General features: G+C 42.6%; 1 protein-coding gene across 4 annotated transcripts in view; it reads right to left on the bottom strand.

Annotated features, from left to right (window-relative positions):
• Nucleotides 1-15,900, bottom strand: part of SULF1 (sulfatase 1) — a 110,972-nt gene that overhangs the window by 19,123 nt on the left and 75,949 nt on the right. For all 4 annotated transcript variants that reach the window (XM_056854060.1, XM_056854059.1, XM_056854061.1 and 1 more), the window contains 5 exons: nt 12,941-13,091; nt 11,686-11,861; nt 10,981-11,109; nt 10,641-10,697; nt 9,408-9,537 (listed from right to left, as the gene is read on the bottom strand). In XM_056854060.1, the coding sequence (XP_056710038.1) occupies nt 9,408-9,537; nt 10,641-10,697; nt 10,981-11,109; nt 11,686-11,861; nt 12,941-13,091 (643 nt within the window). The remainder of the gene's footprint in view (nt 1-9,407; nt 9,538-10,640; nt 10,698-10,980; nt 11,110-11,685; nt 11,862-12,940; nt 13,092-15,900) is intronic.

The raw sequence follows: 15,900 nt of genomic DNA on the forward strand, positions 1-15,900 counted from the left end.
GATCAACAATCTCACATTTGAGTTCCCTAAGGACCTGGACACCTAATGGTTTTTAATTTCCCCAGTAGGTCTAGAATTTCACATCAGAATGTGAATCCATCAACAGATAGAAGGCAAATCAACTGAGCAATACCACAGAAACCCAAAACTCACTGTTAAGTTGAATGTATTGAGAAATGGAGCAGTTATGTACATAAACTTTACAATGCTCATCTCATTTACATTCCCAGTTTATATATCCAATCCTACAAGGCTGCTTCACAGTTTTCACTATGATCTAGGGTGCCAAAAAGGCAAAAATCACACCAAAATAATCCATCATTAGTTCAGCTTCCTGCCAGCAAATACCTAATTTCACTGAGAGTGTTTAAAACAGAGACATGATTTCAGCCACTGCAAGCAAAAAGGAAGTTCTTTAGTTTATTTTGTAATGGACACTGGTTACTAGGTTAGCCATAATTTTAAGGAAAATTCCACTGCAAGAGCAGAGAACTCTGTGTAAATGATAGAGTTTAAACAGATTTTCAGTATTCTAAGAGCTTCCATTTGTAGTACACTTTATAAAGCTTTATATATTTTCCTTGTATAGAATTAAACATCTCTAGGAATGTATTTCAGGAACTTCAGGTGGGAAAGAACAAGTATCCAGGTTAGGTAATAGTTTACTGAGCACATCAAACAGGGTAAAATTAGTTCTTTTGTACTAAAAACTGCCATGTAAAAGACAACAAGATCTCATCCCAGCCATCCTAACCCAAAACCCAAGGGCTAATAAGAATGGAATAACAAAAAAGAGAAAAGTCCTTGATAAAGAAGTTCTCTAAAAATGGGCAAAAATGAAGTTAATCTTGCTCTGATGCTAACTAAACGGGCACTTTCCCATAGCTAGAAAAATGGATTGTGAGTGGAAGCAGACAAAAAATATGTGTCAGCAAAATACAGTTTCTTGCTAGATCGCACAATTGAAAAACGGCTGCTGCTTCTTCCTACTAGAAGTAAATTTAGTAAATAATTTAGACAGCCTGCAATGTCAGGGTGTTCTAATCCCATATAGTACTGGAGGAAAGCGCTATACTGTGAACACAGATAAAAAGTGCGTGATTCAAATACCAGAAGAGCTGGAGACAAAGATTCTGCAGGGCATGGCTGAACCACACGTAGGCTTAGTCTGCAGAGATCAATGAATTCTAGATGGGTAGACATGCTAGTCTGTTGCATCCAAATAAACAAAGAATATTTTAAAAGATTAACATAAAAGTGGCATACATTTTTGGGAGACGCATTTTGTCAGAGCCCCGTGACACAGAATGATAAGCTGCAGTACTTCAGTCAAAAGCTCTGCTCACAACCTGAGTTGATCCCAACAAAAGTTGGTTTCAGGTAGCCAGCTCAAGATTAACTCAGCCTTCTATCCTTCTGAAGTCGGTAAAATGAGCACTCAGCTTGCTGGGGGTAAAGTATAGATGACTGGGGAAGGCAATGACAAACCACCCCGTAAAACATAGTCTGCCTAGTAAACATGATGTAATGTCACCCCATGAGTCAGTAATGACCCGATGCTTGCACAGGGACTACCTTTAACTTTTACCAATTTGTCAGATGTACAAAAAGTTTATTTACTTCATTTACATTCTCCCCAGTGTGACCCAAAGTAGCTTATATTGTTATTCTCTCCTCCATTTCATTCTCACAACAACCCTGTAAATTAGGTTAGGCTGAGTGTGCGTGACTGGCCTAGGGTAACCCAGCAAACTTCCATGGCTGAGTGGGGATTTGAACCTGGATATACCAGTCCTATGCTCTGACCAGTACATCATGTTCAACTGGCAGATATATCTGTAGAAGGGTGCAAACAGAAAGAGGGTGTGTGTGAGTGTATGGGGGGCATAATTACAAAATGAGAAATCAGTAAATTGCACTGGACCTTATGTTATATGGAGAATTACTGATGTATATAGCCCAGCCGATCTTAAGCTTGGGCAAACAATAAAGGTAAAGGTGCAAGCACTGGGTCATTACTGACCCATGGGATGACATCACATCCCAACGTTTACTAGGCAGACTATGTTTATGGGGTTGTTTGCCATTTGTCATCCCAATCATCTACACTTTACCCTCAGCAAGCTGGGTATTCATTTTACTGAACTTGGAAGGATGGAAGTCTGAGTCAACCTTGAGCTGGCTACCTGAAACCGACTTCCGTGGGGATCGAACTGAGGCTATCAGCAGAGCTTTTGACTGCATTACTGCAGCTTACCACTCTGTGCCACAGGACACCTGGGCAAACTATATGATAAACTAAATTATTTTTTTATGGAAAATCACTGCAGAAGAAGGGATGCTATCGTTTACCCTAGATAAAAAATAAAGACTTTTTATGTTTATAGCACTCTGAAACTTCCAAGCACTTCACATACATTACTTCAGACCCAATCTATACATACAGTAGATTAGACCAGAGTGCAGATGGAGGGTCCTTTCTACAAAATATTCCCTGGACTCTACCTTTGGGCTTAAGAGAGAGACAGAGACAGAGAGAAGAATTCCACTTTCTCTCCTATGCTATTACATGTCTACATGTTGGGCTCGAGCTCTTTGTTTTATAAACTGCCTAGATTTATGCTTAAAAAAAAAAGGTAAAGGTCCCCTGTGCAAGCACCGGGTCATTCCTGACCCATAGGGTGATGTCACGTCCCGACATTTACGAGGCAGACTTTGTTTATGGGGTGGTTTGCCACTGCCTTCCCTAGTCAACTTCTCTTTACCCCCAGCAAGCTGGGTCTTCATTTAACCAACCTCGGAAGGATGGAAGGCTGAGTCAACCTTGAGCCGGATACCTGAAACCAACTTCCATCAGGATCGAACTCAGGTCGTGAGCAGAGCTTGGACTGCAGTACTGCAGCTTACCACTCTGTACCACGGGGCTCCTTATTTATGCTTAGATTTATGCTTTAGTAGATTTTAAAAATTCCTCCATAACCCCAACAGCTTGCTTTCAGACCAGTGTGTGTGTGTTAAGTGCCGTCAAGGCGCTTCCGACTCATGGCGACCCTATGAATGAAAGTCCTCCAAAATGTCCTATCAGGACATTATGCATTTGTGTCAAGCCAGGAGAACCTCATTTTTCACAGCCATGAAAAAAAAACTTAATATTTAAGCCTTTGTTTTAACCCCTAATTTTAGAAACAGAGCTTTGGGGGAGGGGGGTCTGTGCTTTAGTTAAATCAGATAAGAGTGATTTCTTTTAAAATGAGAGAATGGCTGTTTTTATTCATGAAGCTTATCACTGCAGTTCTTCTTGGTTGCCAAAAGGGGGCTGCAGAGCTCTGGCCACAATTTAACTCCACGAAATGTTCCTTTTTTCTGTCAAGTTCCTTCTGAGAGAAATATTATCACATAGCCTGTGTGAAACATCAACAAAAACATTTCAGGGCTAACTGCCACACAGACCAGGTCATGATTTGTTTATGTCAATGGCCTTGTCATGATATCTTCATCTATACGGCACCATTCAACTACCCAGCACAGGAAACACAGTCTGATGTCCTGACATGTATTGGCCCTTCTAGACACAGGTCGAGCTACCACTACCTTCTACACCTCAGAGAAGGATCCAGTACACAAACCGAATCCCTTGTTCTGTCGCTCTGGACCAAAAAACACCAAGTATAACTATTCAGTATAGGACATCTACCTCGCATGGAGACCGAGGTCATGGAGGATGTTCAGGTATTATGAATTACAGCTCGGAGCCAGCTAAACACAGTCTGGACAAGCTGTAAAGCTGACCCTGCAGTTAATCGGCAAGTGATTCCATATAGATTCTATTTAAAGGGTAGAAGCGTAGACACAACTAGGGCTGTCAATTCGGTTCGGCCCGAACTGAAAATCAGCCGAATTTCTCTTGATTCGGCGGTTTTTAGTTCGGGACGAACCGAACTCAAAACTGGCGGGCAACCGGGGGGGGGCCGAATTCAGCGAGTTCGGGAGTTCACGAATAAATTCAGCCAATTCGGGGCCGTCAGTAAGCAGCATAACCTTCAGTAAGCAGCATTCTCCTCCCCCGGCCAATCGGTGGCCAAGCTGGGTCTTCTTCTGGCCAATCAGTCAGGATTGAGTACTGGAGGAATCAGCTGATGTGCGGCCGGCCGGGGAAAGAGAGAGAGAGAGGGAAATCCTCATGTGTGTGTGAGGGGGTGCTTGTGCACATTCGCTCCTTTCCGTGGCTGCAGGGGGCGCATTTTTTGGGGTACTGACCCCAAACTTTCAGGGGATATTCAGACAGGTTTTTTTAAGAGACCACCCAAGTTTTGTAAACATTGGGTCAGGGGGTCCCGAGATATGGGCTCCCCCCCTTTTTCTTTCCATGGCTGCAGAGGGCGCATTTTTGGGTGTGCCGACCCCAAACTTTCAGCGGAGCATCAGACTAGGCTTCTTAAGATACCCCCCAAGTTTTGTAAACATTGGGTCAGGGGCCCCCGAGATATGGGCTCCACCCCTTTTTCCTCTCCCCCCTTTTCCATTTTCGTGGCTGCAGGGGGCGCTTTTTTGGGGGTGCAGCCACCAAACTTTTGTCATAGCTTCAGAGAATCCCTCTTAAGAGACCACCCATGTTTTGTAAAGATGGGTTCAGTGGGGGCTGAAATATTGGCTCCCCCCCTTTTCTCTTTCCATGGCTGCAGGGGGCGCATTTTTGGGTGTGCCGACCCCAGACTTTCAGCGGAGCTTCAGTCAAGGCTTTTTAAGATACCACCCAAGTTTTGTAAACATTGGGTCAGGGCCCCCCGAGATATGGGCTTTCCCCTTTCCCCTATTGGGATGAATGGATCACCCTCGAGAGATGCATACGTATGGATCTTATATTGGATACAAATGGAATCATATTGGATTACCCAGCCTCCCAGCCCCTCCTGCTGGAACAGAAGACAGTCACAGTAAGACCCCTTTGGGGGCTTTAATCTATATTTTTTCTTTTCTGTGTGTGTGTGTGGGGGAAAGCAGAGTCTGTGTGTGTGTGTGGGGAGGGAGCAGTTTCTGTGGGGGGGGGGAAGCCAAAGGGGGCTTTTGCCAGTTCTGCCTGGGGTGTGCGTTCCCCCTTCAGTCTCCCTCTCCCTGGTTTGAGGGGGGGCTTCATTTTTATTCTTCAGGTTTTTCCTCATTCATAAGATCAGTTAGGTTATTTTGATGCTTGCTCAAAACTGGTTTTCAAATGGTGACTTAAAGAATGCATCTGCCTGGTCCCAAGTCCAATGCAAAAGGAGAAATTCCACCCCCTCCTGCTCATTATGCATAGCTAGCTGCCTCTGTCCCTTTCCATGGTATGCAAACTCCCAGGCATCAGGTGTTGCTATGCACTGTTGCAAAGGTGTTGCATTGCGTGCTTGTGTTGCTTTGCAGTTGTATTGTTTTGCAAAATTCTTCACACCTGCCCCGCCCTTTGCATGTTTGCAAAGGGGTTGCTCTGCCGTTGTGTTGCTTTGCAAAGTTCTTAGCACCTGCCCCGCCCTTGCTCTCATCAGCTGTTTGTCGGGCCGGGAGCTTTGTGCGTGGGCCGCAAGCTCTGCGGAGAGATACACATTAAGGGTGGGAGGGACCCCTTTCAGGGCCCATATCTCAGCCCCCCCTGACCCAATCTTTACAAAACTTGGGGAGTCTTTCAATATACGTCCTTTGAAGCTCTGCTGAAAGTTTGGGACCTCTAAGCCCAAAAATGCCCCCCCCCAGAGCCGCGGAAAGGCGCTGTTGTGTTTTTAATGGCTTTATTCGGCCGAATTTTTTTTCCGAACTTTGAATTCCCGCCGAATTGAACGGATCCGAAGTGGGGGAGTTCGGACTTCGGCACGTACCGAACCCACAAGGGCCAAATTCGGCCGAATCCGAACTGTACCGAATTTTTTTTTTTTTGACAGCCCTAGACACAACTGCTAGTTGTCTAAAGGACACAAGTTGAACACTTCTAAAAGAGCTTCCAAGACCAGGAGTGTATGGGTGCTATAACTCTTGCTGTTGTCAGGACAAAATGCTGACCTTGAACAAGCGCATGAATTCTTCTGAAATATTATAATTTGGACATCACAAACTCTATAGTACCAACAGTTTATGGACCAATAAGACAGCAGTCACAAGCACACACGTAACACCATTTTTATTTTTTGTTGCACACAAAGAATTCCCAGCCTCATGAAGCTGCGTTATACTGATTCAGACCACTGGGCTGTCAAGTTCAGCATTGTCTGCTCAGACTGGCAGAAGCTCTCCAGTGTCTCAGGCAGAGGTCTTTCACATCATCTACTGCCTGGTATTAACTGCAGATGCTGGGGATTGAACCTGGGACCACACCAAGCAGATGCTCTAGCACTGAGCCACAACCCCTCCCCTTCTATCATTCTGCAGAATGTGTAATATAGAATTGTTCAGGAGGACATTGTCATAAATTGAATATGGCTGTAGTAACATGGAATTAAGAAAGGTGATTTTAGAAAGAGTGACTCTTTCATCCCTTCTCCTGTGAACTGTTATGTAAACCAACAGTCTCAGCATGAATTCTCTCTCTCACACACACACTCAATAAGGAGGTTGATATTTCCAAGCCCTCGGTCCCTTCTCTCCTTCTCATTCTCTCTCTCTATAAGCTTTATATATGGTTGCCTAAAAACTAACTTAAACAGTTACCTGAGAAATTCTAAATACCCTGATCATACGAATCTATTTAGCAACCATAGCCCAAATAAAGTTTGTATTGCAGCACTACAGCCAATAGGTTACAGTAGAAGTCTTTCACCAAACAAGGCATTTCAAAGCCTTTCCCCGTGATGACTTTATGGACTGGAAGAGCTGATTGAAATAGCAGTCCTCATGAACAACTGACTTCACTGTCTACAGTTTCATCATTAATATATTCCTAACAATGAAAACAAATTGCAGTGATAACACATTTCAAGGCACCATTTTAGCTTTTCCTTCTGCCACAGCCGGCAACTTATCTGGCTTCGAACAGTTACATTCATTCTCCTGTACTAGCAAGCTAAGGAATTCAACCAAGATTGGATCAGGACAAGCTATCCCAGAATTGATAGCCAAATGCCACAGAGCTCTACTTACAATCCTGTTCATGGATAAAAGGAGCTTCAGAGCCTTGATACAGCAGTGCAGGCAATCCTGCATATCACCTGCATTCCACACTTATATTTTTCCTTTCAATTAATGCAAGTCTTTCACTTGTACTTCCCAGGGCAAACCAGTAAGCAACCACAGTCCATCTCTCTGTTCCAGGCTCCCCAGGCCAAACTTTTCCACCTGAACAGAGCCCCATGGAATTCTTTCAAGAAACTACTAAGAGCAGCAATGGTGGGAGAGACCATCCTCAGACTTCCAACAAGCTTCCAGGGGCAAATCATGACACCTTCCTATTACTGAATTTGTGTGTTAATAGAAGTTTGCATTCAGTTCCCTTCAACTACAATAAAGTTCTCACTTAAGTATGTAAAATGAACACTGTTTACTTAATATGCAGCAATAGCTTTAGACAGCCATCAAACCTGTTCCTGTAATGAGGAATTAATTACAGAGGCTACAAAAGCTACCTCAATGGAAGGCATGTTTAGAGGTTACAGAAGACCTGGCAGCTTACAATTCTTCTCAACATGATCCTCTGGAGAAGCTATGCTTTTTCATTGTTTGTGCCTTAGCTACGAACTATCTTGAAACATGAAACATGTTGAGGGGAGGGGCCCGTTGCTCAGTGGAAGAGTCTCTGCTAGTGTACAATAAATAAAGCTTTATCTGAATAAAGCTTTATCTACAATTTAATCAGGTTGTGCACCTCTGCTGTGTTAATTACTCAGCCAACAGCTATTTACCAATAAGGAAGTTTCTTGTGGTCTCCAGTATAAAATTTCTTCCAGTCAAGTAGTAAGTTTGACTAGAACGTTTGTCAGGACTTTTGAATTGTGGCTCTGCAGAATCAGCAGGTTTCTGAGACCAGGCCCTGTAGGCCAAAAACATACAGTACCAACATTTTACTTGAAGTTGCTATTAACAGATATAGTTCAAAGCTGACATGATTCAACTTCTCGCTGTATTGTCTTACAGATGAGTGTTCTACAAGGCATGCACTGTTTACCTTTCATATTTTGAAAAGGTACACAACTGGCACTGATAAGGGAAGAAGGTGTCCATTAAATTTGTCTGGTATACAACTGGCACTGATAAGGGGAGAAGGTGTCCATTAAATTTGTTTAAAATCAAAATGGGTGTCCTTGAGTTGCTAAAGTTTGATAACTACTGCCTTAGAGTATATGTTCAAGAGAACTGCAGGGAACTTCCCAGTAGAAAATACTTAAGCTCCTATCCTCCTTTTCTTGGAAAGTAACACCTGTTCTATAACAGGGGCTCAGCGGCTCAACTAGACCTTGTTCAAACTCCTTTAAATTAAACAGGATAGAGTAATGGTGTTGGGGACTTTTTGGTCTCCAATCCTAGTTCAGCTCTGACCTGGATGGGCCAGGCTAGCCTTATCTTGTAGGATTTCAGAAGCTAAGCAGGGTCAGTTGTGGTTAGTACTTTGATAGGAGACCACCAAGGAAGCCAGGGGTGCTACGCAGAGACAGGCAATAGCAAACTACCTTTATTTGTCTCTTGTCTTGAAAACCCTAGTGGGTTGCCATCAATTGGCTGTAACTTGAGGGCACTTTTCACTGCCATTCCTAGTTCATCCTAGTTCATGGCTTATTCAAGCCCTTAGTTAAAACAAGCATCATTACAAAGATCTAGACAATATACAACCATACACAACATACAAAAATTGGGACATAAATAAAGCACTTCAGTGAACTTCCTATAAATATTTATGCTCTATGCTTATGAAAGAGAACTCAGATTACATTCAGTGAGATCCTTGTGCCTACTGGCCATCAGCTGTTAAGGTTGATTCTTTTTTGCTATGTGCCCCTGTTATAAAGGATTGGGGGAGAAATCTAGGTGCTGGGATTTTTATCCCTAGTGTGTGGTATTAATATAAAACAACTGTACTTCACTTACTATCAAAAGCCACTACAAGTGCAGAGAAGGGGCAGCCCAAATTCGTCAAAGTCGCCTAAGAAGTTCTGAATGCCTCCCCACATTTGTCAATCACCCCATTTGTAAATGGAACCCCAGATTTCAGAGGGAATGCATTCATGCATACCAAAGCTCTATGTGCATGGAAAATGCAAGTGTTACTTCACGCAAACAAACAACAACCACAGGTATCAGGAGGATTGTGCAGAGTATGCACACCCGTTACAAACATTTGGAACACATAAACTGTACATATGAAAAGGGTTTTATTCATTCACAAAACACATTGGGTCTCAAAGAGGCACATTTGGAAAAGGTATCAAGAAATATTGTAATCATCTGAAGCTTACCTGGCCTGGTTGCTCACAAGGTGTCTGATACCTTGCTTGCTGACACAACTCCTTTACTCTTTCATATTTTGGCAAGTGATTAGACTGCTGGACATTTTTGGTTGGCTCTTCCTTCTTGCGCAGAAATTTACTTCAGAAAGAGAAAGAAACAGCATTTTGGATTTCCCTCCTTTTTAGATCGCACACATGAAAAGACAATTGTTGGTCTGTCCCTAGGATCAGCAGGAAGTCATGGCACCCTCTTCATCAAACTAAGAGCACATGAACTACCAATAATTTATTAGAGAATTGTGCCCTATGCATTTTGAACTGGATGCTCTTGCTGAGGGCAAAATAAAGCCAGGGAAAAGCTCTGATCCCCAAATGACTTTCCAGATCTCGGCCAAAATAATGCCTTCCAGGACTTCTTTAATTATACAGGAGAGGGCAGTCTGTCTAGAAGCCATCCCTCTTCAGAGAAACTCCTTTCCTTAGTCACAAATAGGCTTGCCAGGCCCAGTAGCTCCGGGAGTTTTGTGGGGCTGTGGCGCGTAAAGCACGCACGTGCCTGGCGCAGCACACCCACACACCCCGCGCGACACACCTACATCACTTCCAGGTTTACCATAGAGTTTTAGCTTGGTCTGTTTCCATAGAGTTTTAGCTGAGGTTGCCAGAGCGTCCGCGTAGCTTCCGGGTAAACCTGGAAGTGACACGCGCACAGCGCGTATGCATGAACTACCAGCCGGCCCTCAGCTGGTCAGTGGGCAGCCTGGTGGATTGGCGGGATTTTACCCACCACCACCAGGCACTTGGCAACCCTAGTCACAAATGTGTGGGTTCCTATGACAACTTATTAACGGGAAGGTATTCTGCACACATTCAGAGGTATTCTATCTATTGCTGCAGATATTTCAAGGCAAGTACAAACACTTTTTAAAAAGTTTCCAGGTTTGAACCTGGGACAAAAATTAAACAGTAACAAAGGTTACTGAAGGGCTACAAATGCATGTGTCTTTGAAAGGATGGTTCTGAACAGAGAAGAAGTGAATGTTGAGGAACAAGAAAGTAACAGGGCCTCAAAAACTGCCACAAGAAGCTAGTTCATAGATTGTTCAAAATGACCAAGGTAAAGGCGATTGATGAGTTTGCAGATACGATGCAAGATTCTCTACTGCCCACTCAAAATGAAAAAAGGAGTGCAGTTGCTCAATAAGGCAACTTTCCCAGAGTTCTCGCAGCTTCCATAATTACCCTCTTTCCACTAGGAATGTGTCACGCCAGACTTTGGTTTTCTTGTTTGTTCGAAACCTGAAATCAAAATAATAATATTTACTGTTGGCATATGTGACTATGTTTGTCTAGACAATTAAAGGTGAAGAATTCATTTCCCCCCCTCAAACCAACCTAACCATCTTCTCATGCATTCCCACAGTTTTATAAATGTCCTCTTTAAAACGGTTTTGAATTAGGAAAAATGCAGAGCAGTAGCCAATTCCACTTATTTTTGCCCTAGTTCATTTTCTGTCTACTTTATTGATTTGCTCAGATAATAAAGGCCGACAACAGCCTTCAAGAAACAGTTTGCACCCACCTGTTTCCTGGTTTTTCAAGGTCCAGGAGTTTTAGAATAGATTTGCCATCCATATCTGGAGGCGTGTCAAGTCCTGCAATATCCAGAACAGTTGGAGCAAGGTCAATATTCAGCACTAGCTGAGATACTCTGCAAATTAACAGAAAAGGTCAGAGTTGTATTATGAGCATTAGACGTAACTTTTCGCATCCATGTGGAATCTGAATGCCAATTAATGCTTAACGGCACTTTGATTTAAAGCTGTATATAATGAGCTAAGGCTACAAGTTCCCCTTTCGGGATTGCAAGTTTACAACAGACACACTAAGCACATTACTTGATATAAAGACGAATCTTTAAGTTAAGCGGGGGGGGGGGGTGAAGCAGCTGCACAGCTCTCAACAAACTTGCAACAAAATCTATATTTATCCAAGTCAGGATGAGTAAAAGATGTCCTCACATGACCCCATTAACTCTTTAGCAGCAAGCACAAAGCAGAACTGCAATAGGCTATAAGATATGTGGGTGCTCATTTATGCTTTAACAAACTTTTAAAAATAACAATCAACTTATACATAGGGGGGGGGAAATCTTTTGTTCCTCTTAACCAATGTTTTGCAATAATCTTGATGAAATAAAACCAGCCACTAAGAAGGACAATCAAATGTGCTTACAAATATTTTACATTAGGTACAACAGCTGTGCTGCAGACTTAGGAGAACGTACACTGATCCCGGCTCTATACTTGGACCACGAATAAAGAAAGGGACACGAATATCAAAGTCATATGGCATTGACTTCCCCTTGACCAATCCAAATTGCCCGATATGGTAACCATGGTCAGCAGTGTAAATAATGTAGGTATTCTCCAGTTCTCCAGTCTCCGCTAGCATATGATATAACTGAAAGACAGCATATGAAAAAAATACTACCAGTAATAACAACACACACATAAGTACATACAGAAGCAATCATATGTAAACAATCTTATACAACTATTTAGTTCACTGGTAAAGTTACTAGAGCTCACAGTCACACTAAAGATTCATGCATGGAGAAGCAAGTATGATGTAGCAACTCTTAATGTAATTTACAAGGTATCTTGAGGGAATGTGTGACTTTTATGTAACACTGAAATATTCTGTTCAGTGAGTAAACACATTTCACAGCATGGAAATTCTATGCCTTTTTCCCCATCAGGGTGAATGGACAGCCTAGCCTGGCAAGATAAGTTACTATTCTTGGTGCTCATTCCCAGTTTAGGAAGTGAATAGTAGTAGCTAAGATCCACTGCCCAGAGAAAGAAAGGGGAGAAGTGGGAGAGGACATAGCTGCTACTTCTAGCTGCTGCCCTCCAAGGAGAGCAACTGAAGCAAATAGCAATGAACAGACACCCATTTACTGCTCACTCAATTAGCCTCTGGGCACCCTTCCCATCAGAAAGATCATTCAGAAGCTCCTATAATGGTGCAAGGTCTCTGGGGCAATGTCCTGACTGTAGAGCATGACTTTCACACTCTTTCAAGGCCTCACCCGTATTGGTGAGGCAGGAGAGATATGGGTTTGTATGCATGCACACACATAGCCATTGGGGAACATCTTGCTCAGCATGCACAGGAAGGGTGAAGAACAATGTAGACCCATCTTGCCATGATTCCTCCCCATGTGAAGATAGTCTGAAGGAGAGCTGTTGCAGGCTACATACTTGGTAACAATATTCCTTTCAGTTCTACATGATCCTACGGGTCTTCATATGTGCACGTTTTCCATATGATACAGAAAATGAATCCTTCCCTACCCACATTCTCTATAGAAAAAGGGAAGACAGTGCACTGACAGAAGACAAACAACCCACACGTGTGTGGAAAATATTAGAACCCTAGGATAGGGAGTTACTCTACTACCAGTTCAGATTAAAGTTACATTGCAGCAGCATTAAGAAAGGGTGGAAGAATCGTTTTCAGTGTTTCCATTAACTCACTCTTTCCATGGAATCATCAACCGATAGTAAGGTCTGAAGTCTTTTGCGCTGCAAGACATTTGTAAATTCCATGTGAATAGGAAGCATAGGGCCTGTATACTGCATAATCCAGTGTTTATCCATATTTGGTGCATAGTTGTAGCTGGGAGTTCTGGAAAACAAAATTATACTGAGGATTCAAAAGTTTAAAATCTCTTTGTCATATTTCAGGCTCGCACCTGTACCTGAGCATATGTTATATGAAATTTAACATAAGAGGGTTCTTTGTAGCTCTTTCCTTTTATCCCATTATCCTTCAGTAAGTAAAGCCAGCCAGAAAATCTATTGCAGTTCAAGATCTGAACCTTTAACCTCCCAATAACAATTCCAATATTCCATACACTAGACTTTATGGGGGCTTTTCTGAGGTCCTTAACCTCCATAATTTTGTTTCTAGGAATAATGCAGATGATCGCATAAAATGTTCATGAATCAGAACTTTAAAATAACCCTAATCTGAAACAAATAATTGTATGTCTAGCCTGGCCACTATCCCTGATTTTTCTCCTTAAAGAAAATTGATTATTGTCTTCACAAATGATTGTTTCAAGATTTAAAAGCATTTCTAGAGTCACTTGTGAAAAGTATCCAGTTAGGATCATGAACCCAGTCAGTTGTAGGATTTTACAAAGTTCCATGAGCCAAGTCAACCAACATTCCCCTCTCCCATTATCTTCAATGGGCTGGGCAGCCTCTCCCATTGCTTCCAATGGTCATTCGTTTTAGTACATCCCTTTTAATGGCTTTATTCCAATGGGCAGATGGGGGGACCCCTTCCGGGTTCCATAACTCGGGGGGCCCTGACCCAATCTTCACAAAACTTGGGGGTCCTTGCAAGAAGCATCCCCTCAAGATACACTGAAATTTTGTGATGTCTACCTCCAAACATGCCCCCCCCGAGCCATGGAAAGGCGCCAATGTGTTTTTAATGCCTTTATTCCTGTGGACGATTTGGGGGGGACCCCTTCCGGGCCCCATATCTCGGGACCCCCTGACCCAATATTTACAAAACTTGGGGATTCTTGCAAGAAGGGTTCTCTCAAGCTACGCTGAAATTTTGGGACCTCTACCTCCAAAAATGCCCCCCGGAGTAGCGGAAAGGCACAAATGTGTTTTTAAAGGCTTTATTCGGCCAAATTTTTTCCCGAGCTCGGAACTGGGCACCGAATTCCACGGATCCAAATTGGGGGAGTTCGGACTTTGGCATTTCCCAAATCAAAACGGGCTGAATTTTGCCAAATCCGAATTTTACCAAAAAAAATTTCAACAGCCCTAACACTGAACCATGCCCCCCAAAAGAAAGAAAGGCAGTCTTCTGTGTTTAATATCCCCCAAACAAGAAACTGTCTTCCCTTATTGAGTGCAGAAGGTTCAGGCAACAAAGAGTTCAACACAGTGTAGAATTGTAGGCTGCAGAATGACCACAGGGTCCAGTGCATCTTCCAGGATTTCCTCCAACTGCCTCCCTTCCTTCCTTGAGTGCACGAATGTGATGTTTAGATCATTCACTACAGTTAATTTTTTGGGTGGGACTTTCCAAGAAATGTTGTTCCTAAGGTAGGGAGAATAGTGTCTAATGATTAGGGTTGCCAGGTCCCTCTTCACCACCAGCGGGAGGTTTTTGGGGCAGAGCCTGAGGAGGGCGGGGTTTGGGGAGGGGAGGGACTCCAATGCCATAGAGACCAATTGCCAAAGCAGTCATTTTCTTCAGATGAACTGATCTCTATTGGCTGGAGATCAGTTATAACAGCAGGAGATCTCCAGCTACTACCTAGAGGTTGGCAACCCTATTAATGATCAACTGACCATGGGGGTGGGGTCACCTAACCACACAGAACTACTTATCTCAAGGCATCAGGCATCCTTAAGTGAAGTTGCACTCATTCTCTGCATTCCGCTACCCCGCCTGCAAAAAGTCCATCTATTACTCATCTATGAACTATTCTCAAGGGGGGGAAGAACTATAACAACTGTTATTCATATCGTTAACTTGATCCCCTTCCTTTAAAAAAAAAGGTAGAGAAAATCCAAAATGAAATTTCCCAGCATTAGCAATTCTTCAAATAAAGTACAGCCTGACCTTGATCTTCCACACTGAAGGGAACTTGTAGCTCTGGGATGCTATGCAGAGATCCAAGAACACTTGTTCTTCTGGAACAGGGCCTCACTGACTTCGACAGAATTGTGCCAACAAAAACTTTACTTAGGATTGCTGCCAGGACGTATATTATTTTAAATGATAATGTTTTTGTGGTTTTCCTATTGCTGTGTCTCATAACTTATCGTTACAGTTTATGGCATGATGCATGTCTTCCTTAGTGTCTTCTGAAAAATTACTTCAATGGTAAATTAAAAATGCTGTACGCAACATCTAACTAGATGCAATTTGTTCATATTGTGCACATTAGTAAAACGTTGTGGCACATTTATTAGTCATATCTAACACTAAATATTTCTCACATGGAAATTGCTAACATAGAAGGAAGTGCGCACAAAAATAACAGTTTTCTTCTTCAAAAGGAAAAAAGTCTAGTGGCTTTTTTGGCAACCCACAAGTTGTTCATTCAAAGACTAAAATTACAAATCGCATCCTTTCCCCATCAGCAAGATCCTTAAGTGGGAATATGACAGTAATCACTCAAATACAGTAACCCCCCTCCCAAAAAGCCTTTTTGACATTACAACAGCATTACTCATACCGGAAGCATTTCCAAAAAAAAAAGACTAACATCTCAGTAGGGCTGGGCAGGTTAAATGCTGCTACATCAATCAAACACATACACACACACATTTGTTTGAGGATGTTGATGGAGACTTGGTTCAGGCACAGACCCAACTACGTGTTAATGCTTTGCCTCCCCCCTTCCCTCTTTTTCTTTTTTATGTATCCTATAAAAACTCGATAAAAAACAATCAAACAT

Source organism: Euleptes europaea, chromosome 8 (assembly GCF_029931775.1).
Source record: "Euleptes europaea isolate rEulEur1 chromosome 8, rEulEur1.hap1, whole genome shotgun sequence".
Taxonomy (NCBI): Eukaryota; Metazoa; Chordata; class Lepidosauria; order Squamata; family Sphaerodactylidae; genus Euleptes; species Euleptes europaea.